Source organism: Tenrec ecaudatus, chromosome 10 (genome assembly GCF_050624435.1).
Source record: "Tenrec ecaudatus isolate mTenEca1 chromosome 10, mTenEca1.hap1, whole genome shotgun sequence".
Lineage (NCBI taxonomy): Eukaryota > Metazoa > Chordata > Mammalia > Afrosoricida > Tenrecidae > Tenrec > Tenrec ecaudatus.
Window position 1 is genome coordinate 142,991,242 of NC_134539.1, and position 27,203 is coordinate 143,018,444.

Sequence of the window (27,203 nt, forward strand, 5' to 3'; positions counted from 1 at the left end):
CTTGAGCAGGTGACTGCATGTACATACACACGAATGCGTAAATCCTCGTGCCGGCATCACTTATCATCCACAGTGACGCGGTCTACCCTCCACTGTGTGCCTTTCAGAGGCATCTCGGGCATGTCGCGGGGTCTGTCACTTCCCCGGGCAGAGCTCCCCGAGTACGGTGCCGTGATTTGTGGACTGCTGCCGGCCAGTGCCTAAGTGTTTCAGCCTGTGTGTTCTCTTTCACTGCAGACGAACAAGAAGCATTGGATTCGATCATGAAGGATCTGGTGGCCCTCCAGATGGGCCGACGCTCCCGGCTACCTGGATACGAGACCATGAAGAACAAGGACACGGGCCACCCAAATAGACAGGTGTGTGTGCTAGCTGGATTTGTCGGGGAGGGGGTTAGTCGTGGGAAAAGTGTGAGCAGCCAGGGTTCTGTTGTAGCAGGCTTGGGTGCTGTTGGCTTGTTCCTTTCAGAGTCTGTTCAGTGCTAAGTGATAGACAGCAGCACGGAGTGGGCCCATGATCTGGAGTCCAGACCCTGTGCGCCTGATCTGATAGCGCGGTAGCCGTGGAAACCAAGAGTAGTCCTTGTGCTGCTGCTGGAGACGGTATCCATGTACTTCTTTTTCTTTACTAAGTATTTGGCAGATATTCTATCCGGATTTGTGACTCCTAACGCAGATAAAATCGTGCATACTCTAAAAGTTCATTTTGATATCCGCTTACATAAAGTCAAGCTAAAGAGAGAAGATTCTTTTGATTAGAATGTCACTTGGTGTATTCGAAAGGCAGTGGTGAGCGGCTTTGTGTTGGTACTGTTTGTGGGATTTCCTCCTTAGGAGCTGGGGGACTCGAGGTGCCTGCTTTATTGAAGTTGCCTGCTGTTTAGGGAAGTGGTTTTTAATCCTGGTCACAGTTCGCTTTGTGTGCTGCTGCAGGTCTCACCTCCAGTGTCCTCTGCCTCTGTCACCTGAGCGTTTCGGCCTGCAGAGAGGCATGAGGGCAGGGGCGCCTTGCTTCCCCCTGGGTTTCCAGAGCAGCACCTGGGGGTTGATGGAAATGTTTTCATGACGTTCTCCCTTGTGGGCTGTGTCCTCAGCAGTCTTCTCCGCTCCTCCTTCCACCATGTCCACCCGCCAGAAGACCCTGGTGCCTGGAGGACCACACCAGGCCCTGGGTTTTTTCCCTTGGGGCCTACAAAGTGTAGCTCCCGGAGTGTTCCTGCCTTCAGGAATACTAGGGGCCCTGAGTCCTTTTGTTTCATGTTAGAACACGAGGAAGGAGTCATTTCACAAGCGGCTTTTATTTTTATGGCCACCTTACAGAGTCAAGGGGACAGGGGACCAGGGCCCATTCTTGTATTATTTTCGTACATTGTTCTATCTAATCGCTTTGGTTCTCACCTAACATTCAAAGCCACTTTTGGAAGGAGCTGTTCTTAGCAGAAGTGAGTCCCCTCCCCCAGGCAAATGACCTCACTTTCCTTCCTGTCTTCCTATGTGGCGTGTGCTCACTAACGCGCTCCAATCAGCTGATCCTTCGCCTCACTGGACTGTTGGTGTGGACATCAGATAGTGGGCGAATAGGAGACGCGTTCTGGAGTTCAAAAGCCCAGAGGGACTGGGAAAGGAAGGATGGAGTGGTCCCCAGTTCGTTCCTTGTAAGGAGATTGTCTGTTAAGAGTCCTTCTGCTTCGAACTTAAAACTGATTAAAAGAGAAGTCCCCGTCGTGTGCTGTGCCTGCTGCTGTGTCTTCAAGCCAAGGGGTCATGAAGGGAGAAGGCTGGGGAAAGAATTAAGTGCTGGTTAGGAAATAAGCCAAAAAGAGACACTGGCTCTGTGCACCCACCGTTTACTTGAATGTCGTTCACACGTTTTCCTGTTGCCTGGAGGACATAAATTAACCTCAGTTTTTTTGTTTTTAAAGAAAAAGCACAACAGCAGCAGCCCAGCCCTTCTGAACAGCCCCACAATAACCACAAGCTCATGTGCAGGGGCCAGTGAGAAAAAGAAATTTTTGGTAAGGAACCAAGCCACCCCTTAAAGGTGAAATGTGCTTTCTGATATGATATTCATGATATGAAGAGTGTAGATTTCATTTCTGGGATAAGGCATTTTCGAGAGGACATAGGAGCCGCTGGCTACACATGACCTGTGTCCTGTGCGCTAGTCACCGTTTCTCACAGCAGGGCTACTCCTCGTCTCTCAGTGCCGCCCAGCAAATGTTCCTGATGATGGAAATGTTCTAGATAGGTGCTATCCAGTATGGTAGCCACTGGTCACATGGGGCTATCGAGCAACTGACTTTGAAACTTTATTTACTTTTTTAGAATTTAAGTAGGCATATGTGGCTAGTGGCTTTTGTTTGGAACAGCACAGCTTGATGTTCTGAATACCAGAGACTGTTGGTTTTGACGGGACAAGAAATGAGGTATGTGAGGCTTGGAGCCTCATTGGTGCAACCAACCATTCCTGTCACATAGGCACAGGGGTTTAGATATCATGATAAACTTATCAGCAGGAATCCCATCTGAGGATTCAATTTCAGGGGGACGGTGGGATCTGGGGAGCTCTGATCGAAGCCCAGAGCACCTAAGCATAGCTCTTTAGAAACTGGAACTCACGTTTTCTGCCAGCGTGGCATCGAAGGGCTATGAAAATGTCACAGTAGTTTTCCCATATATGCAGTCACAGTGGAGTAGAGGCCCCACTGCTGACCAAGAAAGTTGTCTTTCAGCAAAATCCTGAAAGCAGAAAGAGAGAGCAAGTCTCTGTGCACACGGAGGGGGTGTTTGCAGCTTAGTGTATTCCAAAGAACCTGGCCGGGGAGCTCAGAGATATTGTTAATAATCCATTTGATAGGACTTTATCATTTACAGAGTGAATTCACATGTATTTATTGTTGGTTTTGTTAGTTTGGGCCTGGGTAGGATGGAACCGTCTTTTGCATGATTTCACCAGAAGGCTCATGCTCAGGAATAGGAGAAACAGCAGATGCAAACCTAAGCTAAGTGGCTAGGAAAGGCCAAGCTGGGCAACTGGTTGAGGTAAAGATTCCAGTTGCAGAGCCCTTTGACAGTCACCAAGTCCTTTGGCTAGCCCTGGGGCTTGTTTGGTAAGGGTGAAATGGTAGTGGCAGAGGCAAGCAGGCCTTCGGTGTGAGAGCAGCAGTGCCAGCTACAAGGCATTGTGGAGATCGGCACAACCTTCTAGGGCTTAGGCTTGACACAGCCAGCAGCAGGCTCATTGACAGAATTGTTTGGAGGCCGAGGCCGGAAAAACGGGAAAACCTAATTTAATTTCTATTTGGCACGACTTTAGACTTCCTTTTTTCTCTGAGTAAATGAGCTAGGTAACTAATTGAAAAGGAGACTGCCTTGGAGAACAGATAAGCCTTCTGAGCAGCTCTGGAAGTCCACGGACAGTGAGGCGCCAGCCATCGTAGGATGTAGGGTCTTTGCTCGCCTTTCTGTCCATTCCATCCGTGGCAAGAGCTGGATGGCGATTCCTCAAGGCTTGAAAGGCCCTGGACTTTCTGTGAACTGCGGTTGGCTCTGCTGGCCATGACGGACAATGCTCCTTTAGCTGTGGGTGCTGGGTCTCTGGGCTGGCCAGTTTTCCTGTAGGCAAGAAGAGCACAGGCTACAAGTCATGGAGAGGCCCGCCGCATCCATTCAGGGTTTACAATTTGCAGAGTGTGCTTGCAGCAACAATTTGCGGAATTGGCAACAACAAGTATCAAAAACAAAATTCTCACAGCTTTCAATTTGATTCCAACTCCCAGTGATTCTGTAGGACAGAGTTGAACTGCCCCTGTGCATTTCTGAGGCTGTATATCTCCACAGGAGCAGAAAGCCTTGCTTTCTCCCATGGAACCACTGACCTGTGGTGAGCAGTTCACTGTGTGCAGCCCCTACCACTGGTCTGTCAGTTTGTTGTGCTGTGGTGGCTTGTGTGGTGCTGGAAGCTGTATCACTGGTATTTCAAACGTCAGCAGGGCAGCCCAAAGTGAACCGGTTTCAGTGGAGCTTCCAGACTAGGAGCAGACGAAGAAGGAACGAATCAGCTGTCCCCTTTGGAGGAATTAGCTGCTGACAACCGTATGCAGAGCACTGAAACACTGTCAGATACTCGAGGGCCTAATGAATGGAGGCAGAGCGTGTCAGAGATAGTGCCAGAGAGGAGTCATTTAGCTCAGAAGACACTCAAATACAACCGAGGAAGAGCTGCCTTCTCCAGGTGAAGTTGACCATAGTGACGCGAATGGAGTGAAGCCTTCAAAGTCTTCATTTGCTGATGGGGCAGGGTTCCAAATGAGAAGAAACAGCTGCAGAAAATCTACAAATAATCAGAACCTGTACCAACTCTGAATCTAGGAAAATTATGCCATCAACAATGAAATGCATTAAGATCGATATCTTAGGTGCTAGCTGAAATGGATTGGTATTGGTCTTTTTTAATCAGAAAATGATATGATTTCCTATGCTGTGAATGGTATAATCACGAGGAATGGTGTTCCATCCCTTCTCCAAAAGGACATCTCAAGATCTATCTTGAAGTACAGTACTGTCTGGGATAGGATTATATCTATCCACGTATAAGGAAAATCCACTCCAAACAACTATGATTCAAAGTTACACACCAACCAGGGAAGTGAGGTGATAAAAAAATTGAATTCTACCAATGATGTGGAACAGGAATGTCATTGCCGGTAACAGATGGATCTTGGCTGAAAGCAGGGAATACCAGAAAGATGTGTACTTGTGTTTTATTAAAGATCAAAGATTGCATCCTTCAGTGTGGATTCTGACTCAAATGTAAAGAAGACCGAAATCTTCCCAACTGGACCAATAGGGGACATAACAGAGAAAAGGTTGAAGTTGTCAATTATTTCATCTTGCCTGAATCCACAATCAGTGCTCAGGGAAGCAGAGTCAAGAAATCAGATGACACCCTGCATTAAGTCCATCTGCTTCACAGACCCCTGAAAGTGTTGAGAAACAAAGAGGCCACTTTGAGGGAGAACTGAGGTGCCTTCTTTGAAGGTGAAAGTTGAATAAGGAAGACCGAAGAAAAATCAGTGCATTTGAACTATGATGTTGGTAAAGAATACTGAAAGTACTGTGAACTGCCAAAAGAACAAACAAATCTGTCTTGGAAGAAGTGCAGCCAAAATACTTCTTCAAGGCCAGGATGTCGAGACTTGGTCATGTTAGGAGAGAGCAGTCCTTGCAGAAGGATGTTGTGTGTGGTAAAGTGGAGGGGCAGCAAAAGCAAGGAAGGCCTTAATGGGCTGGATTGACACAGGGGCTCAAGCATCGCCCTTGTGGGGATAAAGCCGGATTGGGCAGTCCAGTTGGGCTCCGTTGGACAGAGGCTCACTAGGAGTCCGAACCAACATGGGACCCGACAATAGGTGCAGCCTTCTGTGGCACCAGGGCTCCGTCAGCAGCACAGCCTGTGGATGGCACTTGGGGTTTACAGAGCCCTTTCACAGAGGGGCTGAGAGCAGCCAGGAGGCAAACCCAGATCTTGGGACTCCAGAGCATTTCTACCACGCATAAGTCATACGACGTTCCTTCTATAACCTTCGTTGTTCCACCTAAAAGATAGGCCTAGTCATACCCAACAAGTCTGCCTTTTAAGGTTCTCGTCAGATGAGTGCCATAATGCAGTACTTTGAACATTGTAAGGTGGATGTACAAACACACGTAAAGTCGTGGTGCGAACGCTGTGTCCATTGGGGCTCTGGGATTGCGGGTCTGAGCTGCTGAGAACTTCGAACCAGAGCATGGAATTGAGGGCGTGGTGGCTTTTCTGCCTGCACAGGATTGTCCTTCCTGGCACCCTGTTGGACCCTGTTTCCACTAGTACTTATTTCTCTTGAATCTCAGCAAAATGGCAGGTAGAGGCATTGAACAAACACCAGAGTCGGGTTAATCCTCCATGTGTTCACTGTTGGGTACTTCTCAATGCAGAAGCTACTGTCCTGGGGCCAGCAGGGCCTGACTGTCCATTCTGGAAGAAGGGTCCTCTTTCCAGGAGCTGCCCCCTAGCAAGGGAGGGGATTGAGACCACTGCTCTGTCTCTTTCCGCTCCCCCCGCCCCCCGCCCCTTTCGAAGGGGCTTGTGGATTGGCCAATTTGAAAATAGAACACACTGAAAGCAACATAGAAGCTTGGCATTCATTACATTTTGTAAGAAAGTTACTGTATAATCCTATCTTTCAGTGATCTTTGGGCTTTTCCTGAGCTATATTTACAGATAAGATGTTGGTAAAACATTTAACCCAGGTGTGGATGTTCTCCAGCAAATACAGGGCAGTGGAGCAATGCAGAATCAGGGAGAGGGTCCGAGGGCTGATGGCTAAAGAGCCCTTTGCCAGGACAGAGTGGTTCACAAACCTTTGTCGAATAAACAGTTGCTTTTTCTGGATTACTTAGTGTTCTCTCGGGTTGGCTACATGCATAGCTGTCAAATTCGGACTTTGAGAAGATCATAGCTTAGACTAACTTCAGGATCATCCTTCACTCCTGCGATCAGCCTGGAGGCCTGAACTGTCTCTCCTGGGGCATGACTCTCAGGACTGCTTTCACCACATTGGCTGTGGAGGCCCGGGGACTTGAACCTGCCTAGACCTGAATTCCTGTATGGGAATTCTTCACTTATGCGCTGTAACCCCTCTTCATTCAGTCCAGCACGTGCTTATGTCCAAGCTACTTGAGTCATGCGTATGCTTTGTGCCCCAGGAAATAATACATGTGAGAAAAAAGTGAAGGTGGCATGTGGCTTTGCCTCAAAAGATACAGGGATGCTAAGTTCAGTGGGAGGGTGAGCTTGGGCTAAAAGCTTCACAGATTACTTCTACAGGAATGGTGCGTGAACCGGGCCATGAAGGGTGTATAAAAAAAAGTTCATTGTTGGCATTTTGTGCCATTGAGTGGATTCTAACCCAGGGTAACCCAGGGTAACCCATGGTAACCCATGGTAGCGTCTTGGCTGTAATCTCTACAGAGCAGATTGGTCTTCTGTGATGTGACTCTGGGTAGATCCAGACCCGGACTCCGGACCTTGTAAAAGTCTGTGAGGTGGAAAGGAGGGCACGCCTGCTTGGGAACCAGAATGAGTAAAGGCCTAGGAGTAGAAAGGCCTGTGGCGTAGCTGAAGGCATGAAGTGGGCACTGATCTTACAGGAGAGGAGAGCTCCTGTTGGAGCAGGGTGAGGCACTGAGGTAAGCTGAATGAGCCCACATACCAGAGGTCTCTTAGGATTTAGACTACATGTTCTCAAGATTATTCGACCTACTGCCCCTTTTCAGAAAATTTAGGAATTATACAGTGCCCCCTGGCAATTAAAAACCTAAACTGTAGCCCATAATCCAGGATAAAGCATAGGTATCTGTTATTACAGACCATCTGGATCGTTCCAGGGTCCCCCAGGGGGCGCCATCACCCACTTTAGGAAACACTGCCATAGATTGGTCACTGGTTGCTTTTTTTTTTTTTTTTAACAATTTATTGGGGCTCATACAATTCTTTTCACAGTTCATACATATACATACATCAATTGTATAAAGCACATCTGTACAGTCTTTGCCCTAATCATTTTTTTCTCTTTTCTTCTTTTACATTTTATTAGGGACTCATACAACTCTTACCACAATCCATACATATACATACATCAATTGTATACAGCACATCCATACATTCCCTGCCCCAATCATTCTCAAGGCATTTGCTCTCCACTTAAGCCCCTTGCATCAGGTCCTCTTTTTTTTCCCCCCTCCCTCCCCATTCCCCCCTCCCTCATATGCCCTTGGTAATTTATACATCGTTATTTTGTCATATCTTGCCCTATCCGGAGTCTCCCTTCCCCCCTTCTCTGCTGTCCCTCTCCCAGGGAAGAGGTCACATGTGGATCCTTGTAATCAGTTCCCCCTTTCCAACCCACTCACCCTCCACTCTCCCAGCATCGTCCCTCACACCCTTGGTCCTGAAGGTATCATCCACCCTGGATTCCCTGTACCTCCAACCCTCATATGCACCAGTGTACAGCCTCTGTCCTATCCAGCCCTGCAAGGTAGAATTCGGATCATGGTAGTTGGGGGGAGGAAGCATCCAGGATCTGGGGGAAAGCTGTGTTCTTCATCGGTACTACCTCGCACCCTAATTAACCCATCTCCTCTCCTAAACCCCTCTATGAGGGGCTCTCCATTGGTCGACACTTGGGCCTTGGGTCTCCACTCTGCACTTCCCCCTTCATTTAATATGATATATATATATATATACACATATACATATACACATATATACACATACATACACACACTTATATCTTTTTTTTTTTTGCATGATGCCTTATACCTGGTCCCTTGGGCACCTCGTGATCGCACTGGCCGGTGTGCTTCTTCCATGTGGGCTTATTTGCTTCTGAGCTAGATGGCCGCTTGTTCACCTTCAAGCCTTTAAGACCCCAGACACTATCTGGAGGAAAAACTGGTTGCTTTTTTAACAAGGGATGTGAATGGATTGGAAGGGAGAGATGCCGAGAGGTTTCCATCTGGGATCAAGTCCAGATTCCAACTCCTGTAACCTGTGAGGACCCAGAACTGCCTGGTAGGGATCTCTGAGGCTATAAGACCTTTATACAGCAAGCTGTTTCCTCTTTCTCCCTCAGATTGGCTGCTGGACTGCCATCTTTTACCTAGCCACCTTGTGTTCAACCCTCTGCGCCACCAGAGCTCCTTCCAGGAGACGTGAGGCAGGAATCCAGGAATGAGGGGAAGGGGGCCCAGCAAGGGTGGTCACGGGGAGAGTAGGAGGCTTGGGGGTAGGACGGGCTCTGAGGGGAGAGGAGGAACACCTCAGCGAGCAGGCCTGCACCTGCATGGCTGAGCAGTGGTGCCAGCATTGGAGTGACTGGTTTGGGAGGGTGCCTGATGCCGACACAGAGAGAGAAAGTGATTTTGGGGTCACAGTGAAACAATTCTGTGGTTTTTGTGGATCCACAGTTCTTATCTGTAAGTCTAAAATCCACAAAAATACTGCAAATTAAGCAGCTTGTTTTGTTTCGTAAATTTGTAACAAAAAACATTTGGCAATAAAACTCTGCTTGAACTGACACAGGATAATTTTAGTCTCTTTCTTCCACTCACTGGGACTAGTCCTACTTGTCAGTTAAGGACCAGGAGAGCTGGGATACCTAGCACCTGTGGTGTCACCCCAGTATCCCAGCAACTTTAGCACAATGGAAGTTGTGCATCATGTCCATCGTGAGAGAGGGAAGGCTGGTACCTTTCCACAGTCAGTTAGGGCCCCAGACTGATGGAAGAACTGTTGGCCGCCTACCCTACCACAGCGGTTCTCAACTTGTGGGTCGCGACCCCTTTGTGGGGTGCAAACAACTGTTTCACAAAAGTTGTCTAAGACCATCAAACAACACAAAAATATTTCACAATATATAATTACATATTGTTTTGTGATTAGTCACTATGCTTTAACACCCCTGGCGGTCTAATTAGGTCAGTAATTTTGTACCCAAAGTGGTACATTGTTTTGTATAAAATTTGTTGTTTTATATTATAGGCCTGTAATTCTTAAGAAATTACTCATTTTAATATCTCTAGTTGACATTCAGGTATGATAAACTTTAATATACAAAATCATAAATTATAATTTAATAAATATAAAAATAATATAATTTTTTCAATAATGTAATCAAACCAAAAACAAAATTTTTCATAAAGGGTGCAACATCAAGGGTGAAATCAATAAAAATCCTGGGTGTGAAAAACTTTGAAACATGGACTTCACAGAGTCCGACGTCACAATCAGGACAATGGAGCCTGGTTTCCTTTCGTGTTCTCTTTCCATGGCCATCTCGCTCAGGGTTACCGCTTCTGACAGTTAACATTTACCCCGAGCCACACTCGGGATTACCGCCAGGGAGGTTAATTATGTTCAATTTGCAATGATGAAAACCCTGCATATCGGATATTTACATTACGATTAATAACAAAATTAGTTATGAAGTTGCAATGAAAATCATTTTTTATGGTTAAGGGTCACCACCACCTAAGGACCTGTATTCAGGTTGAGAACCACTGCCCTACCATCTGGACCATGTGGCCACCAAGGAAGAGCATGGAGAGCTCAGTGTTCTTTGTGACTCTTGGTCAGAACTCGTCACAGGCCCCCAGTGACCTGCACGAGGGGCTAGGAAGTGCAGCAAGTACACCGAGTCCTTGTGAGCAGGCTGCCTCTGCCACAGGGGGCTGTGTCGCACACCCTGGGGGCTCACGTGCTCGGGAGAAGGTGCACCAGCTGACCTCTCAAAATCAGAAAGGTTTTCATTCATTCTGAATCATCTTTTGACCCCCGAGGGATTTTTTTTTATATCATGGATCACTTTTATTAAAAGCATTATTGCTACATTTGGTAGCAATTTACATTTTATCCCACATGCTAGCAGTTTCAAAGGAAAAAACAAAGATATCACACACACACAAAAGATGTCACAGCAACAACAACAAAAGCTACGTTTACAAAGTAAAGGATGAAAATAGCAGCTATACGACAGGCTAATTATATGCTAATTATGTACAGTGACTAATTATTGGGCAACCTCAAAAGCAAGAGATTTGAACCACAATCTACAGACTTCTAAATCCACAACCTTGAACTAGCTTCTCACAATCGGGTGTCTCAGCTTCAAGTTAGAGGAATATTTCGGTCGCTTTAATCTGCAGCAGGTATGTTTAAGGTACACTCCAGATCCATTAGTCTGATGTGGCCTATGAAGAATATTGTACACCTACAGACAATACTAGGCGGATTCTCCCAATCAGAGTCTGCTTAAGCCAGCGGTTCTCAGCCTGTAGCTTGTGACCCCTTTGGGGGTTGAATGACTCTTTCACAGGGGTTGTCTAAGACCATCAGAAAACACCTTTTCCCCATGGTCTTAGGCACCAAGACTTGGCTCCTCTATCTGTCTCCTGGTGGGTCCGCCCACATGCAGATACACCCACATACGAGTACCCGGTGTAAAGACTGTTATCCATGCTACACCATGCTTCAAAACAAAATGTCATTCATTCGTAACTAGAAATAAGTATTTTGCAAGATATAATTACATATTATTTTGTGATTCATCACTGCTTTAATTATGTTAAGTGTATAACAATGAAAATACATCCTGCATCAGATATTTACATGATGGTTTATAACCAGCAAAATTAGAGTTATGAAGTAGCAATGAAAATAATTTTATGGTTGGGGTCACTACAACATGAGGGAACTATAAAGGGTCGAGGCATCAGGAAGGTTGAGAACCACTGGTTTAAGCAATGGTAAACATTTTTGTCAGCACCAAGGGTTTTAGCAAAAGGATTATAGTCCTGAATTATTATTTGTTGAACACAGATTATATGTGAGGAGTCCTGATGGTGCTATTAGACTGTTAACCACAAGGTTCGTGCTTCCAACCAATCAGATGCTTCTCCAGAGAAAGATGAGGCTATCTGCTCCCATATAGATTTATAGCCTCAAACCCTATAGAAATGGTCATTATGGGTCAGAATCAATGGCAGTGGGTTTTTTGTTCTTCTGACCTCTTTTGGAGCCCCCTAGCATAATCAGTAGGGCTTAGCTGCTAAGCAAGAGGCTGTTGGTGCAGACCCACAAGTTGCCCTGGGGGAGAAAGATGTGGCAGTCTGCTTCTGTAAAGACCCTGTGAGATGCTTCTACTCTCTCCTAAGGGGTCACTCAGAGTTGTATTTCGTTTGACAACACACAACATTCTAATCTCTTTAATCAAATTGTTTAATTCTTCCAATGGTTCTATGAGCTTGAGACCATCATTATTCTCCCTTTATAGATGAGGAGACTAAGCCATAGAGAGGCTAAGTCACAAGTGCAAGATCGTGGTTAAGAAGTTGTAGAGCCAGGTGGGGGGGGGGAATGAAGAGTGGATACCCAACGTCCATCTGTAGACAGTTGGACATCCCCTTACAGAAGGCTCACAAAGAAGAAATGAGCCAGTCAGGCTGCAGTATAGCACCGATGACGCATACAACTTTCCTGTAATTTCTTAATGCTTCCTTCCCCCTACTATCATGACCTCAGTTCTACCTTACAAATCAGATAAGACCAGAACATGCACACTGCTACAGAGAAGAGCCCACAACATAAGCAATCCAAGATAGATTAACCTCACAGGGCCAACAATTAGATTAGAGATACCAGGAGGATAAGGGAAGGTAGGGGGAGAAAGGGGTCAATCATAAGGATAGACATATAAACCCCTCCCAGGAAGATGAGCAACAGAAAAGTGAGTGAAGGGTGACAGGATGATGTAAGATATGAAAACAATCTATAACTTATCAAGGGTTCATGAGGGAGGGAGGGCGGGAGAAGGAAGGGGAAAATGAGCTAATAACAAGGGCTCAAGTAGAAAGAAAATACTTTGAAAATGATAATGGCAACATATGTACAAACATGCTTGACACAATGGATGAATATATGGATTGTGATAAGACATGTAAGAGTCCTCAATAAAAGTATTTAATAAAAAAAAGTGAAGGTAAACAAGCGGCCATCTAGCTTAGAAGAAGCACACCAGCCTGTGTGATCATGAGGTGCTGAAGGGATCAGTTATCAGACATCAAAGAACAAAAAATCATATTGTGTGCTCACCTCCATGATATGATCAGTGCATAAGCAAACAGGTACATAAGCAAATGTGGCGAAGAAAGCTGTTGGTGCCCGGCTATCAAAAGATACTGTGTCTAGGGTCTTAAAGGCTTAAAGGTAAACAAACATCTAGCTTAGAAGCAACAAAGCCCACATGGAAGAAGCACACCAGCCTGTGCGATCACAAGGTGTCGAAGGGATCAGGTATCAGGCATCAAAGAACAAAAAATCTTATAGTGAATGAGGGTGGGAGCGTGGAGTGGAGACCCAAAGCCCATTTGTAGGCCACTGGACATCCCCTTAAAGAAGGGTCTCGGGGAGGAGATGAACCAGTCAGGGTGCAATGTAACAACAATGAAACAACTTTCCTCTAGTTCCTAAATGTTTTCTCCTCCCCCACTATCACAATCCCAATTCTACTTTACAAATCTGGCTAGACCAGAGGATGTACACTGGTACAGATAGGAACTGGAAACACAGGGAATCCAGGACAGATGATCCCTTCAGGACCAGTGGTGTCAGTAGTGATACTGGGAGGATAGAGGGAGGGTGGGTTGAAAAGGAAGAACTGATTACAAGGATCTACATGTGACCTCCTCCCTGGGGGATGGACAACAGAAAAGTGGGTGAAAGGAGACATCAGATGGCAAAATATGACAAAATAATAATTTATAAATTATCAAGGGTTCATGAGGGAGAGGGCAGCAGGGAGGAATGAGAAAATGAGCTGATGCCAGGGGCTTAGGTGGAGAGCAAATGTTTTGAGAACAACGAGGGCAAAGACTGTACAGATGTACTTTACACAATTGATGTATGGATTATGATAAGAGTTGTATGAGCCCCTAATAAAACAATTTTAAAAAGTTGTAGAGCCAGGATTTGCATCCCCAGGTAGTTTGACTCTAGAGCTGCATCCTTAATACCCACATAAGCCCAGAAAATGTTTTTGGTCGAGTGGGTACCAATTCTTAGCGTCCTTTTAAGACCCAGTAGAACAGCACCAGACGGTGTCCAAGGCTGTAAATCTTTGAGGAATCAGACTCCACACTCTCCTATGTGGTGTTTGGTGGATTAGAACCATTGATCTTACAGTTAGCGGCCCACCAGGGCTCCCCACAACTACATGTCTGCCTCAAATATATGGCAGTAGATGAAGTTTTGATTAAAAATTGGGCACTGGACTTAGAGATCTGCGCCCCTTCAGTTTAGAGGTTGATAGATGGAGTTTATCCCACGGAGGAGAAGATGTGAGAAAAAGGAGAAAGCCCCAAAGGCCAGAAGTCCACACGCTGAGAGTGGTCATGTGTGGGATGAGGGTGAGAGAGGGCATGAAGAAGAGGAACCAGCAAATAAAAGCGGAAGTGTGGTGAGTGTGGTTCCCCGGGCTGGGATGGAGTTACACAAGGGAGGAGGAGAGAACCTCCCGAGAGACGACTTGGTCCTTGGTGCAGGTCGACAAAGAGCAGCCGACCGACTTACCTTCTGTCTGAGCTTACTTTATCCATTGCCTGTATGCCTGGCAGGGAAACCCAGATTTAGGAAGTGGGTACATTGGGGCATTCCGTGGGCCCTGCATCTTGCTCTGGAAAAGCTGTCACCACATCAGAGAAGGGCTTTGGTGCCTTAGGCACCTCTGTTTACACGGCTTACTGTGCACAGACCGGTTAGTTTGGGTAAGAGTGATTTGTGTGTGGGGTGGAAAGTTTAACACCCCCTTTTGAGTATATGCACATAGAATGTAGTGCTTGGATTATGGCCCACTGCGGAGTAAATTTAGTTCCTTCAGCCCCAGAAATAGACAGCATTTTTCATTTAAAACAAACACAGACAAAACCCCACTGTCATGGAGTTGATTCCAACCCAGAGCACCCCTTTAGGGTGGGGTTGAACTGCCCCACGGGGCAGAATCCGACTACCACATTCTCCCACAAGCCACCAAGCTTTGGGTTGGCAGCCACGCATTTAACTCCTGTGCCACCAGAGCTCCTTTGGATTCCTTCATAGGTGTGTATAAATACAACATCCCCGTTTATGAATGGCAGCTGTACCAAGGCACGTTGGCAGGACTGGGGGACAGGATGCGATAACCGCACTGCAGGGAAACGGCGGGTTCTAAAGGGTGGTTAGGACTTGGGGGAACTTCAGAGCCAGTGGGGAAAGGAGTGTCCTGAGCTGAGTGGTATCTCTTGGGCCCGGGATCTGGCGGGCCCTGCCATGGTAGCTACACAGTATTTCAGGGGAAAGAGCAGAAGGGGACAGTCAACCAGCTGCTGTCACTGATGCACCCAGAGTCTACACAGCGACTTGCTGACAGCATTGACAGCACACTCACACTCCCCTACAATCCAAGCAAGGCGGTAGTGTGCTGTCCCCATCCTGCCTCAGTCACAGACCCCAATGCTGGCTCCCAGGCCACTTGGTTTGCTGCATCCCTGGTCCCCAGGCTCCTGGCTCCGTCCCATTACTTACTCCAGCTATGGGGAGCTTTCCATCTCTACCACCATGAGCTCCAAAAAAATATGGCCACAAACGATCCTTTGATAGTTTTCTTCTCTCAGTTGAGGGCCTGCATCTATGGGTAAAATGATCCTCATTTGCTTGTGTGACACTGCAGTTGTAGCCTATAGCCTGACTTAGCGCTTCCAGGGTTCAAACCTCAACTCTGCCCTTACAAGCCTCATGACTTTAAGGAACTCAGCCTCATTGTAACTCAGGTTTGGAGGGTTTAGGGTTTGTGTGTGTGTGTGTTTCTGTAAAGTAGGGATAATAGACCTGTTGTGAGGATTAATTAGGATCTGTGTTACATGCTTTGAACAATGCCATTGCTTTAGTCCTGACTCATGACAGCACTGTCGGTTTCTGAGACTGCGAATCTTCACAGGAGCAGCCAGCCCCACCTTTCTCTTGTAGAGTGGGTGGCGGGCTTGAAGACCCGAGCCTTGCAGTTAGCAGCCCAATGTCTAAAGCACACTTCCAGCAGACTCCAGTAGAACAATACCCAGTACTTAGTAAATGCTCAATAAATGTTCACTCTACTCATGCATTGCTAACAGTTAAAATGGCCCATGTTAAAGGATGGGTCTGCACGGAAGGCTTATTCTTCAGGGAGCCCTGCTGCCCACTGTTGACTCTGGGACTTTTAGAGGGACACTAAGCTTTTTGAGACCCACTTTCCTCATTTTTAAAACAATACATTTAGAGGCTGGGTCACCTCTTATATTTGAATTCATTGTCAAAAATATGTTCTGGGGGCCTCCTGGGCGGTTTCTAAGATCCTGCTAGAGAGTCCAGGAGGTAAATACTATTTTCTTAACAAGAGTAAGCTATTATTTGCCTTTTGAACTCTCATTCCGTCAGAAATGTACAGTAAGTTTTCCCGAGGCTACATGACCTGCGGTACCACCGCAGATTAAATGCAGAAGCAACTGGGAGAATCCTTTAGCCTCCTACTACGCCAGACATGAACGAGATGTCGACGTACCTTCTGCTGACGGAATGTTTTTGAAAGAGTCCATCTATTTTTCAGAGTGTAAATTGCAGTCACTGATCTAATTCACGGGACATCTCTTCTGGGCCGGAAGGGATTTCCAGTCCTCGAAACAGTGCTGTGTGCACCCAGCCCCACCCTGTCCTGCCCTGTCCTCTGCTATCGCTGCTGCCCGTCCCTCTCGCTGAGACAGTCTTACCTCCGCCTCTCTCGGCAGCCCACAGCCCGTGTCCTACCTGCACGCAGCGCTCTCGCACTTGCTATCAACTTTCCTCCGTCTCTCTTCTCCGCTGGTTTCGTGACAGCCTGTCTTCTCTTTCCCCCGTACCTGTCCTTGTCTTCTCTACGCGCTCCCCTCTGCCTTTCACTCTTTCGCTCCCTCAAGTTGTTGGTTTGCTGCTTTGCAATCGCTGCCTCTTCTTGATTTACTTTTAAGATTCTTAAAACTTCTTACCTCCTCTTAATTCTAGAGTTTATGCTGCGTTCTGGTCTTCATTTGATTCATCGCTCTAACAAATGCTGTCACATGCGAACCTTGGCATGCTCTTCCTTTCGCTTTGTCCTGAGAGAACAGAACAAGACAGCCGGGGGAGTGACAGGATGCGCGTGCTGGGCTTCTTCGGGATAAGGTTGGAAACAGTTTATGAGGTTAACTGTTTGTTCTGGGGTCCCACTTTACCCCTGTGGCTAACCTTGGAGCGATGAGGGAAAGGAACATTAGTAGTAGCAGTAGCTCTGGCAGCAGCAACCATTTCTTGCACAGCTGCTGTGTGCCGGGTATTTATCTCATTCCCATAGCAACTCTGAAAATTAGGTATTTTTGCCCCACTTTACAAGTGGAAGAGTGAAAACTCATAGAATATGTCACTTGCCCACAGTCACATCAGTACCAAGATTTCTTTTTCTGTTTAATCACATGAACCAAGCAGGAAAAGTCTCCTGGCCAGAAGAAGGTGATGTGGTGGGGGACACACGGAGCCAGCTGTGGAAATCACGTGTGAAGTCAGAGACAGCACATCAGCGCAGAGCAGACCGAGCTAGGGCAGCTCCCGAGAGATCTTGTCCCAACGCTGGGTTCCCTCGGTTAGAACTGGAAGCTCCACTCACTGGAAAGGAATGCCTGTCTGGAGCACGGGCCACCACAGTCGTTTGCCTGATGCTGCTGAGGGACTGCCCGGGGCTTACCTGGGCATGACAGGAATGGCACACGCCAGAGAAACCTCTAATTTGTTTGTCTTCTTTTTGGCAGAGTGACGTTAGAATCAAGTTCGAGCACAACGGGGAGAGGCGGTAAGTGTGCTTTTTGGTCCATGCTTGTGTCCCTGTGTGCTGAAATCCTCGGAAAGCAGGGGCTTGGGAGGCCATCTCACCATGCATGAGGCTTGTTTAGGCACAAAGAGGGGTTTCCCCTGGGGTTAGCCAATCAGGTGAGGCTGTTTCTACTTGGAAAATTGGAAGTCATTTCAAGTGCTGATGTCTTATTTTCTGTTCTCTTATGCTGGTGCTTTATGCTGGGGGAGCATGCCAGCTCTGCAGAGACACCTGGACACTCTGCCACCTGGGGCATTAGAGGGCACTCAGGAGTCCCCTCTGACTGATTGGGGTTTCATTCCCTGACTGCTGGCTGCAGGGCTGAGAGGGTTGAGCTGGAAATTTCTTTATCATGTCCCTAGGTCGTGGGAAGCTACACCAAGCCTTCCATTGTGAAAGAATTTAGATCCTGGGGATCTAACAAGAGAGAATTTTTCAGTCTGTATTCTGAATCTTACCTCTGTAAGGAAGTGAATGTAGTATTACAAAACTTCTGTGTGTCTTTTTCTCCATTTTCAGTATTTCAGTAGTGTTTAAAAAAAAAAAAAAAGGAAGTCAAGGTACAAGTTCTCAGTGCAGAAAAATATTACTTATTTTCTTAAACTATTTAAGGAAAAAGTTTTTTTAAAACTGAAAAAAATCCCAGAACTCTGGCCATGGGAGATTTGGGGCTGTGTTCACACTGGGTGCACCAGTACATGTGCACACATCAAGGCCTCTAACACCCGTTTCCCACTCTTGGCCTTCCTTCTCTGTTGACGCCTCCCTCCATTCTTCGTTTGCTCTGAGTATCTGCAGAGTGAGCACACCCCCGTGAGGGTGAGGGTCACCCTCATTTAGTCCCACCGTCGAGCCTTAGACCTTTCCGCAACCCTGGTCTAAGAGTGAGCTCTCTGCTGCGGGCCGCCGTCATCCCTGGGGAGACCAGCTCCAGAGGCCATCTAGGACTGTTGGTGTCCTTTAAAAAAAAAAACCTCACGGCCTGCGAAGCTGTCACAGGCTTCCCAGTGGTGACACTGCGGGTATGGCCTCTGGGCTGCCTCTGGCCCTGTCCCAGCTGCTCACCCTGGGTCCTACAGCAGCAGGGAAGTGAAATTGTCACTTCATTGTTGCTGATTTTCCCACTTTGGACCTGACTACCTCGGTTTTGGAGAAGATGGCCAGATCGAAGCAGTGGTTTTCCAAAGCAGATAGAGAATCAAAAGCTCAATTGTGTTGGGGCTTAATTAGGCGGTTCTGCTCTCCCGAATTCCCCGTTTCTAAAGCGGGGTACAGTTACTTTGAGCGAGACAGTATGTGCTTGCTCTCAAAGAAGAAGCCAGATCCAAACCACAAATATTTGAGGTGGTCAGTCGGGACTGGCCTTCTGAAGCTCGAGTGGCAGAGTTGGTATCAAGGCTTTTAAAAAGTGTGCCTTTGCTTTTTATGGGGCTGTTTTGGGGAGCGAACTGTGTGTGGAGTCCAGGAAGCCCTTTATGTGAAGGGCTTTGGAGCAGGGAAGCCAGGTTCAGGCTGCTCAGGGTCAGACAGCCCTGGTTACACGTGTTTCCTACCGGAGGATACTGTAGAGGATGTCGCTGGGGGCCTTCTGGACTTTGAATGAGAAATGTGGGTAGTATGTGCGGATGTTGATACCGTAGGCCCTGGCAGAATGGACAGGAAAGAGGAATGAAGCAGTGACAGTCCCTGTTCATCTCTGCGAGGTATCCATTCTGATGGACTGACTTTCCTTTGCTTTGGACCTGACACCTGACCCTCTTCCCTCAGCACCAAGGTGCAGAAGAGGAGGACTTTAGATTAGGCTCTCCTAAGGCTATCTGCTCCCATGAAGCTTTATAGCCTTTGAAACCCTTAATGTTACGAAGTTGAGGGGGGCAGTTGTCACAGGTGTTAGGCTATCATTTGAATCACTGGCCTAAAAATGCCTGCTATTCAGTCAACTTAGATCTTACAAAATCTGGAAGTCCAGAAGTCCCGGCGTCTGCTCTTGACCAGACTTCGGGCCTGCTGGAGGGAGTGCTGAATGACCCACTGCTGGTCAAATGCAGGAAAATTTCTCTCTGAGCCTGATCCTTTTCCAACAGTTGACAGAGACTTCCAGGTGGCTCCTGGTAGTTTACCCAGAAGAGCTGGCTCCTTTTGAACTGTTGATGAAGCCTTGATGAAGGGAGTATAATTTACCGTTAGCAACTAATGGGAAGCCATTTGTGGTGCAGGGCACTTGGTTTGGCCCTTGGACTCTGATTTATGAGAATAACCCAAGCAATGTAGATGCCTTTGTTTTCCAGAATAGCTGAGCCAAGTGAGGGCTACCCAGGCCCGACACTGAGTGGAGTAACTTCAGGAAGAGGAGGTGGCCTAATGCAGCCATGCATATTCATCATAGGATCAATCATAACTGTATACAAACCCAAGTCATGCATACTTTCTGAGGTTCCAATGGCTAGGATACGCCCTTTTGGGTTGGTGAGACTCTGTGCACAGGAGCTGCACCAGGCAGCCCATCCCTGGACACAGTGGAGGCCCTGTGCCAGGCCTCGCCCAGCTCTCGCCTGGTGCGTCTCCTCCCTAACATCCTTTCTGATTATAATAAATGGGTTACTGTGAGTACAGGTAATAGTTTCCGTGCATTTTCTGAGTCATTCTAGAAAATTATTAAACCCACTGGGGCAGCGAGAGTGAGCAAGGACGATGGCATTGGCCTGTGTGGCAGTTGCTGGGAGGCTGGAGGCCCAGCTGGTGGAGGCCCGGCTCTGAATGGCTGGAATCAGAGAGAGTGAGTTCTACAGGGGTGGCTGGTGTCAGGAAGGTGAAGTGGAAAAGTGGGCAAATGAGTTACCTTCAGATTTTGGAAATTAGCCTTATGTCAGCTTTTGCATACCATTCTTTCAAAAGAGCTCAGAAAGCACTCATTTATAGATAGTACCTAACAATCTCACTACTTGGGATACTTGATTTGAGGAGAAATATAAGGGTTGTTGTATGGATAGATTGCCTGCTGTAGACTAACTAATATTGCCAGCCATGTAGTTTCCAAAAATGAACGGTGATGATGGTTGAAGAAAAACATCTCTTCCTGAGATGTTAGACTTTGCATGCAGGCTAGAGTCTGGTTTATAGTACTGTTGTATCAGCATGATACAGTAGGCTTTGTGCTCCGATGGAAACTTTCTCTGTCTGTGCTCTCCAATACAGTAATTGACTGGTGCACACTTGAAATGTGGCAGGTGCGACTAGGAAACCCGTTTTTAAATTCTTTTTAATGTATATGGCTCCCATATTGAATAGCACAGTTCAAGGGGATGAAGACTTGTCCTGCCCACGGGTTTTAAACTCATCTGTCACAGAAGAACATGAAAGAAATGGTCTGGTCATACTGCATTAAAATCCAGTGGCTTACATCCCTATTTCCTACGGCCGATTGCTTCTTTCTCTGAGTATACCACTTCCCACTCTGGGGAGAAAAGCTGTGAAATGGCTGAGCACTTCTCTCTCTCGGTGGAGGAGGGCGGGAGTTTCAGGGGCTCTGTGCTGGTGGTCTGCTCCCCACAGGTGAGTCTGAGTGCATCCAGCTTGGCCTGAGAGGTTCTGCTTGTTATCATCCCCATTCTTGAGCATGGTCTTTTCAAGGGTTTGTTAGCCATTCATAATGCTCCTGTGAATTCTCTCATCATATACTTTGCCTGTTTTTCAGTGGTTGCTCTTTGTGTTAGTCCGGGTTGAGCAGAAAAACAAATTCATTGACACCCATGTGTATAAAAAAGAATTTTATACAGAAGAGCAATTGTATATCGAGAAAACATCCCAGCCCTGTCCACATCAAGTCCATAAGTCTGATGTTAGCCCTTATGTCCTATCTAGTCCACAAATTCCTCTTTAGACTCACACAGCACATGCAATGATGCCAAATGCAGGAAGATCACAGGCCAGTAGGTAGAAGATCTTGTGGATCCAGTGGCAGTGGAAGCATGTCAGCATTGACTTGGTTCTCCATGTGGCTCCTCCAGCTCCAGGGGTCTGGCAGGGATTAGCGTGGTTCCATGTGTCTTGTCAACAGGAAGACAAAGCAAAGAGAGTCTGTGTCCCACCTCCAGGAGGAAGACGGAGTTCCCAGAATCCTCAGCAAAAGGCCTTGCCCACACAGAGGCCTCATTGGCTATGACCTGATTGATAGGCTAGACTCCACCCCTTTGCTCAAGTTGACAATAGATTATGTAACTGCCAGTGTTTTTCTTACTGATTTTTATAAGTATTTTCTCCAAATTTGAAGTTTGTATTTTTAAAATTTTGATGGTTTATTATCAAAACTTTTCATTTTATTAAATTTATTTCCATTTTGACTTACGGTATTTCATATTATGCTTAGACTTTCCAGTCTTTTAAATCTTCTATTTTCTTGTAACATTGTAGTATTAAGATATATATTCAGGTCTTTAATCAATTTTAGTTAAAAAATGGATAGCCAATTGTCCTGTGACTGCTTAAAGTGTAGTCTAAGTTCATATATATATGTATATATTACACACACTTATTCTCTCACCTGTTTCATTTACCTCTTTTATTTGTATTAAATTTTATGAGTATTGGATTAAACTTTTATGATTTTGCTGCTTTTGTAACTTAGAAATGGTTGACTACCAGCAGTCTCGTGTAGTTACCAGGTGCATTGAGTCAATTCTGATTCATCGCAACCTCATCTACAACAGGACGAAATACTGCCTGAGCCTGTGCCTTCCACCTTATGGTTATGATTGAACCCATTGTTACAGCTACTGTGTCAGTCCATCTCATTGGAAGTCTTCCTATATTTCAACCTACTACATTTAAGTTTGTTATGAAAATCTTACACACACACACACACACCAGTGGGAAGAATGCAATACTGAACTGATTGCCATCGACCTGCCCCCCAGTTTCAACAATATCGACATTTTGTGAATCCTTTTTCATCTTTCCTCCCTTAAATATTTTGCTGGGATGTTAAATAAACAATGTTTTAATAAATTTTTTTGGACAAGTTCTTACTCTACTCAAAGGAATCTAATCCCTTACAAGCCTATATATGTCACTGGTTACGACAGCTGCTCAGTCATAAGACCAACGGAAGAGTAATTCCTTTAACTCTGAAGTCTGGTTTTGGGGAATTTCAGTTCTGAGTATATAATCTATATTGAGATTTCTTTAGAATCTTAAAAATGAATGACAAAAAGGTTCCAAGTCTTGGAGTTGAGTCACTCAGGAGTGGAGACCAGGTTTTCAGGACTGCTGAAATTCCCAGGCTGTCAGACTGTTTCCTAACTGGAGTATTAGGAACATGGATTTTACACCCAAGCAGCCCGCTATGATACAGAACTGCCATCGGCTGGCAGGTCCAAGCTGAAGTAGTCGAGCAAGTCAGTGTTTGGGGTTGAGCAATGCTTATGGATACGATCGATGAACCTGAGGGTGCTCAAAAGAAGGGTGAACGGAAGGGTAAGACAAGAAGCAGACGCACGCGCACACACACACACAACGGTATCCTGAATGAAAGACAGACTCCAGTGTCGAGAAGAGAGGGACGCTATCACTCAGCAGCCGTAGCGTCTGATCTACATTGTAAATGTGCACCAACGTTAAATATGACTGGTATCCATTTTAAATCGACATTTGACCTAGCTTCCTGCTCCTTTTCAGGATTATACCGTTCAGCCGGCCAGTAAGGTATGAAGATGTGGAGCACAAGGTGGCAGCGGTGTTTGGGCAGCCTCTCGAGCTGCATTACATGAACAATGAGGTAAGGAGGCCGATGGGGCCGACACCAGAGGGAACCGCTAACATGCTGTTTCTCGGGGTCTCGTTGGGGAGTTTTCAGCTTGTTCTTCTGATTTCTGAAGGTTTTCGTTTTCTAAGCCCATTTTCTTAATTCCAAAAACGGGGGGAGTTCTAGTCCTCACTGTGGGAGACTACACAGCTATTCCCATTCCCCTCCTCATTCCACTTCAAGAAGGAATCTGGTATGGGGCCAGGGCTTGTACTGTCAGCTGTACATTTTGTGTGGGCCTATTTTCTTTCCAGCACAACCTTAGTAGAGCAGAGGGTTTAGCCAAGAGTTAGAGCAGGTATGGACACGTCGCGGGTAGATCCTCTGTTGACCTCTGTTGGTAACTTATTTACTTTGAAAGTTGGCAGCTACTCCATTGATTTTTTTTTTAAACCTGGCCCCACCCCTTAAAACAGTATTTATTCCTAACCAAAATCTCATCCAGAAGCTCTGGTGGTGTAGTGGGTTATGTGTTGGGCTGCTAACTGCAAGGTCAACAGTTCAAAACTACCATCTGCTCCATGGGAGAAAGATGAGGTTTTCTACCCTCACAAAGATTGATAGTCTCACAAACCCTAAGGACAGTTCTGTCCTGTAGATTCTCTCTGAGTCAGAATTGATACAATGGCATTGATTGGGTTTTAAGTATCACCCAAGAAGGAATTCTTCTGCATAGCAGTTACTGGAAGAGACCCATATTTGTGCTCATTCCAAAGAAAGGTGACCCAACAGAATGCTCAAACGATTAGAAACAATATAATTGTTCCATATTGCTCTATAATGAGTAGTATTCATCTGTAGATGAATCATGCATATCATCATCGCACACAAGTAAAACTTTGCTTCAGATCCTCTAACAGTGGTTGCAGCAGCACATCGACAGGGAGCTGCCAGAAGACCAGGTCAGATTCAGAAGAGGATGTGGAACAAAGGATAACATTGTTGATGTCCGGTGGATCTTGGCTCAAAGCGGAAAATACAACAAAGATGTTACTTGTGTTTCATTGACTATGCAAAGGTATTTGACTGTGTGGACCATAATAAACTACGGATAACCCTGGGAAGGATGGGAGTTTCACAGCACGTCATTGTGCTCACGAGGAACTTGTGCATGGAACAAGAGGCAGTGTGCGGACAAGGGAAGACTGCATGGTGTAAGGTCAGGACAGGTGTGCGTCGGGGTTGTATCCTCTCACCTTACTTTCTCAATCTGCATGCTGAGGAAATCAGAAAAGCTGGATTATATGAAGAAGAGTACGTCATCAGGGTTGGACAAAGGCTTATTAACAACCTAATGTATGCAGATAACATAACCTTGCTTGCTGAAAGTGAGGACTTGAAGCACTTGATATGAAGATCAAGGATTGTAGCCTTTAGTATGGATTACAACTCAATGTGAAGAAGCCCCAAATCCTCACAACTGGACCCATAGTAGCATTATGATAAATGGAGAAAAATGTTTGAAGTTGTCAAGGATTTGTCTTACTTGGATCCACAGTCAATGCTCATAGAAGCATCAGTGAAGAGATCACAAGTCACATTCCACTAAGTAAATCTGCGCAAGACCCCCATAGAGCAAGGATGTTACTTTGAGGATTAAGGTGTGCCTGACTTCAGCCATGATACTCTGTATTGCATCGTATGCATGTGTAAATTGGACATTGAATAAGAAAGACCATAGAGGAATAGGTGGATTTGAATTGTGGTGCTGGAGAAAAATATTGAAAAAACCATGGACTGCTGAAAGGATAAAACAATCTGTATCGGACGAAGTGCTCTTTCGAAGCAAGGATGGCAACTCTTCGTCTTCCATACTTTGGACGTATGGTCAGGAGAGACCAATCCATGGAGAAGGGCATCATGCTTGCTGAAGTGGAGGAATGGCAAAAAGAGGAAGGCCTTCAACAAGGTGGATTGGCAGTGGTTGCATCAATGGGCTCAGGCATAGGAACAATTATGAGGCTGGAGCAGGACCGTGCAACATTCTGTTTGGTTGTGCATAGGGTGGTTATGGGTCAGAGTCAACTTGATAGTTCCTAACAACGACAGTAGTTACTTAGCTACTTTTCCAGTTCCAAGAAAGGAATTCAAGGCTACAGTCTGCTAAGTCTGATGTTTTGATTAGTAGGAAAGGCAATGTCTGTATTCCCAGTAAAGTGTGTTCCTTGAAGGAATTGAGTTGAAAGGCAAGACATAAAATTTGAGTAATGTCATGATCTTGCAGCGCCAGGTCTTCTCTGTGTAGTTTTATTGGTTCAAGGGTTAAATTTTTCTCTCTAGTTTTAAGTGTACAATTCAGTGGTCTTATTAATATTCACAATACAATCAACTGAAAACCACAAAAACAAAATTATTACCATCAAGTCAATTTTGATTCAGTGGCCCTAAATGACAGGGTAGAAACTCTTTGGGTGTCTGAGACTTTTAAGTGTTTATAGGAGTAGATAGCCTCATCTTTCGCCCATGGAGCAGCTGGTGGGCTTGAACTGCTGACGTTATGGTTAGCAGCTCAGTGCATAAACCACTACACGCCAGGTACAATCAACTAAACCAAAACCAAACTCACTGCCACTGGGTCAGAGCTGACTCATAGCAAGCCCATTCGAGGGGCAGGGTAGAACTGCCCTGTGAGTTTCTGAGACTGACTCCTTAGAGGAGCAGAAAGCCCCAGCTTTCCCCCAAGAGGCTGCTGACCTTGCAGTGTGCAGTCCAGTGGGTAACCACGATGCCGCCAGGGCTCCTAATATAATTAACACTGCTATCTTATTCTAGAATATTTCATCACCACAAAGAAAATCCCCGGTGCCATTGTCAGTGACTCACCACTTCTCCCGTCCCTGACCCCTGGCAATCACGAATCTACGTTTTGGCTATGGACTTACCTGTTCTGGACATTTCCTATAAATTGAATCATGAAATGCGTGGTCTCCTGTTGGTTGGCTTCTTTCACTAAGTATGCTCTCATCCATGTCGTAGCATGTACGTCCTTCAGATGACTTAATGACATTCCATTGTCTGACGAAACCACATGTAGTCGATCCATTCACCAGCTGAAGACATTTGGTTTTATTGAACGGTGATCTGTGAGTTTTGTGCAAGCATATATTTTCTTGGGTGTGTATATACCTGGGAGTAAAATTGTGGAGTGATTTGGTAACTCTACACTTCTGTAGCAAGTGCCAGACTTTTTTTCATGGTAGCTGCGTAGCTTTACATCCCACCATCACTGTATGATGCTGCAAGGTGTACATCCACAAGGACCCTTGGCAGTGAATGTGAAATGCTGTCAGTGTTGTTTTGGTGTGCGTTTCCACAGTAGCTAATGACGCCGCACCGGGGTTGAAGGATGGCTCATTACCCTGTGAGATGCAGTTGGCATAGCGGCGACGTGCTGAGCTGCTAACCTCAATATCCGACGTCGGAACCCATCCGCTGCTCCGCGGGAGAAAAACGAGGCTGTCCACTCCCATTGAGACTTGACGTCTCGGAAACCCTGTCCCGTAAGGTTGCCATGAGTCAGGATCGACACGATGGCAGTGAACTCACATCTGAAGGAAGGATCGTGAACCTGTGATAGTCTGAGGACACAGCTTTGCTGACAGCCAAGAGGAATGGAAGTATTTACTGATGAAAATCAAGGACTGCAGTCTCCAGTATGAATAACCACTCGGTGTAAAGAGAAAAATTAATTCCTCACACCCGGGCCCCATGATAAACGCAGAGGAGATTGAACTTAGGAAGGATTGCATTTTCATTTGATCTACAGTTATTGACATGGAAGCAGCAGTCAGGAAATTAAATGAATATCCACTTCTTGCACTGGACAGATCTGCACAAGACTCGTAAAGCATTAGGAGTAAAGGTGTTACTTTGAGGGCTGAGGTGAGCCTGACTCCCGCAGCCTCGTGCGCATTTGAAAGG

At 46.1% G+C, this 27,203-nt stretch overlaps 1 protein-coding gene across 2 annotated transcripts in view; it reads left to right on the forward strand.

The window, feature by feature from the left end:
* The window catches only part of MAP3K3 (mitogen-activated protein kinase kinase kinase 3), a 65,412-nt gene that overhangs the window by 8,190 nt on the left and 30,019 nt on the right, over positions 1 to 27,203 (forward strand). Inside the window, exons 2-5 of one of the 2 annotated variants that reach the window (XM_075562050.1) lie at positions 238 to 359; positions 1,922 to 2,014; positions 17,421 to 17,461; positions 23,156 to 23,255. In XM_075562050.1, the coding sequence (XP_075418165.1) occupies positions 238 to 359; positions 1,922 to 2,014; positions 17,421 to 17,461; positions 23,156 to 23,255 (356 nt within the window). The remainder of the gene's footprint in view (positions 1 to 237; positions 360 to 1,921; positions 2,015 to 17,420; positions 17,462 to 23,155; positions 23,256 to 27,203) is intronic. The other variant, XM_075562051.1, reaches the window with a different exon arrangement.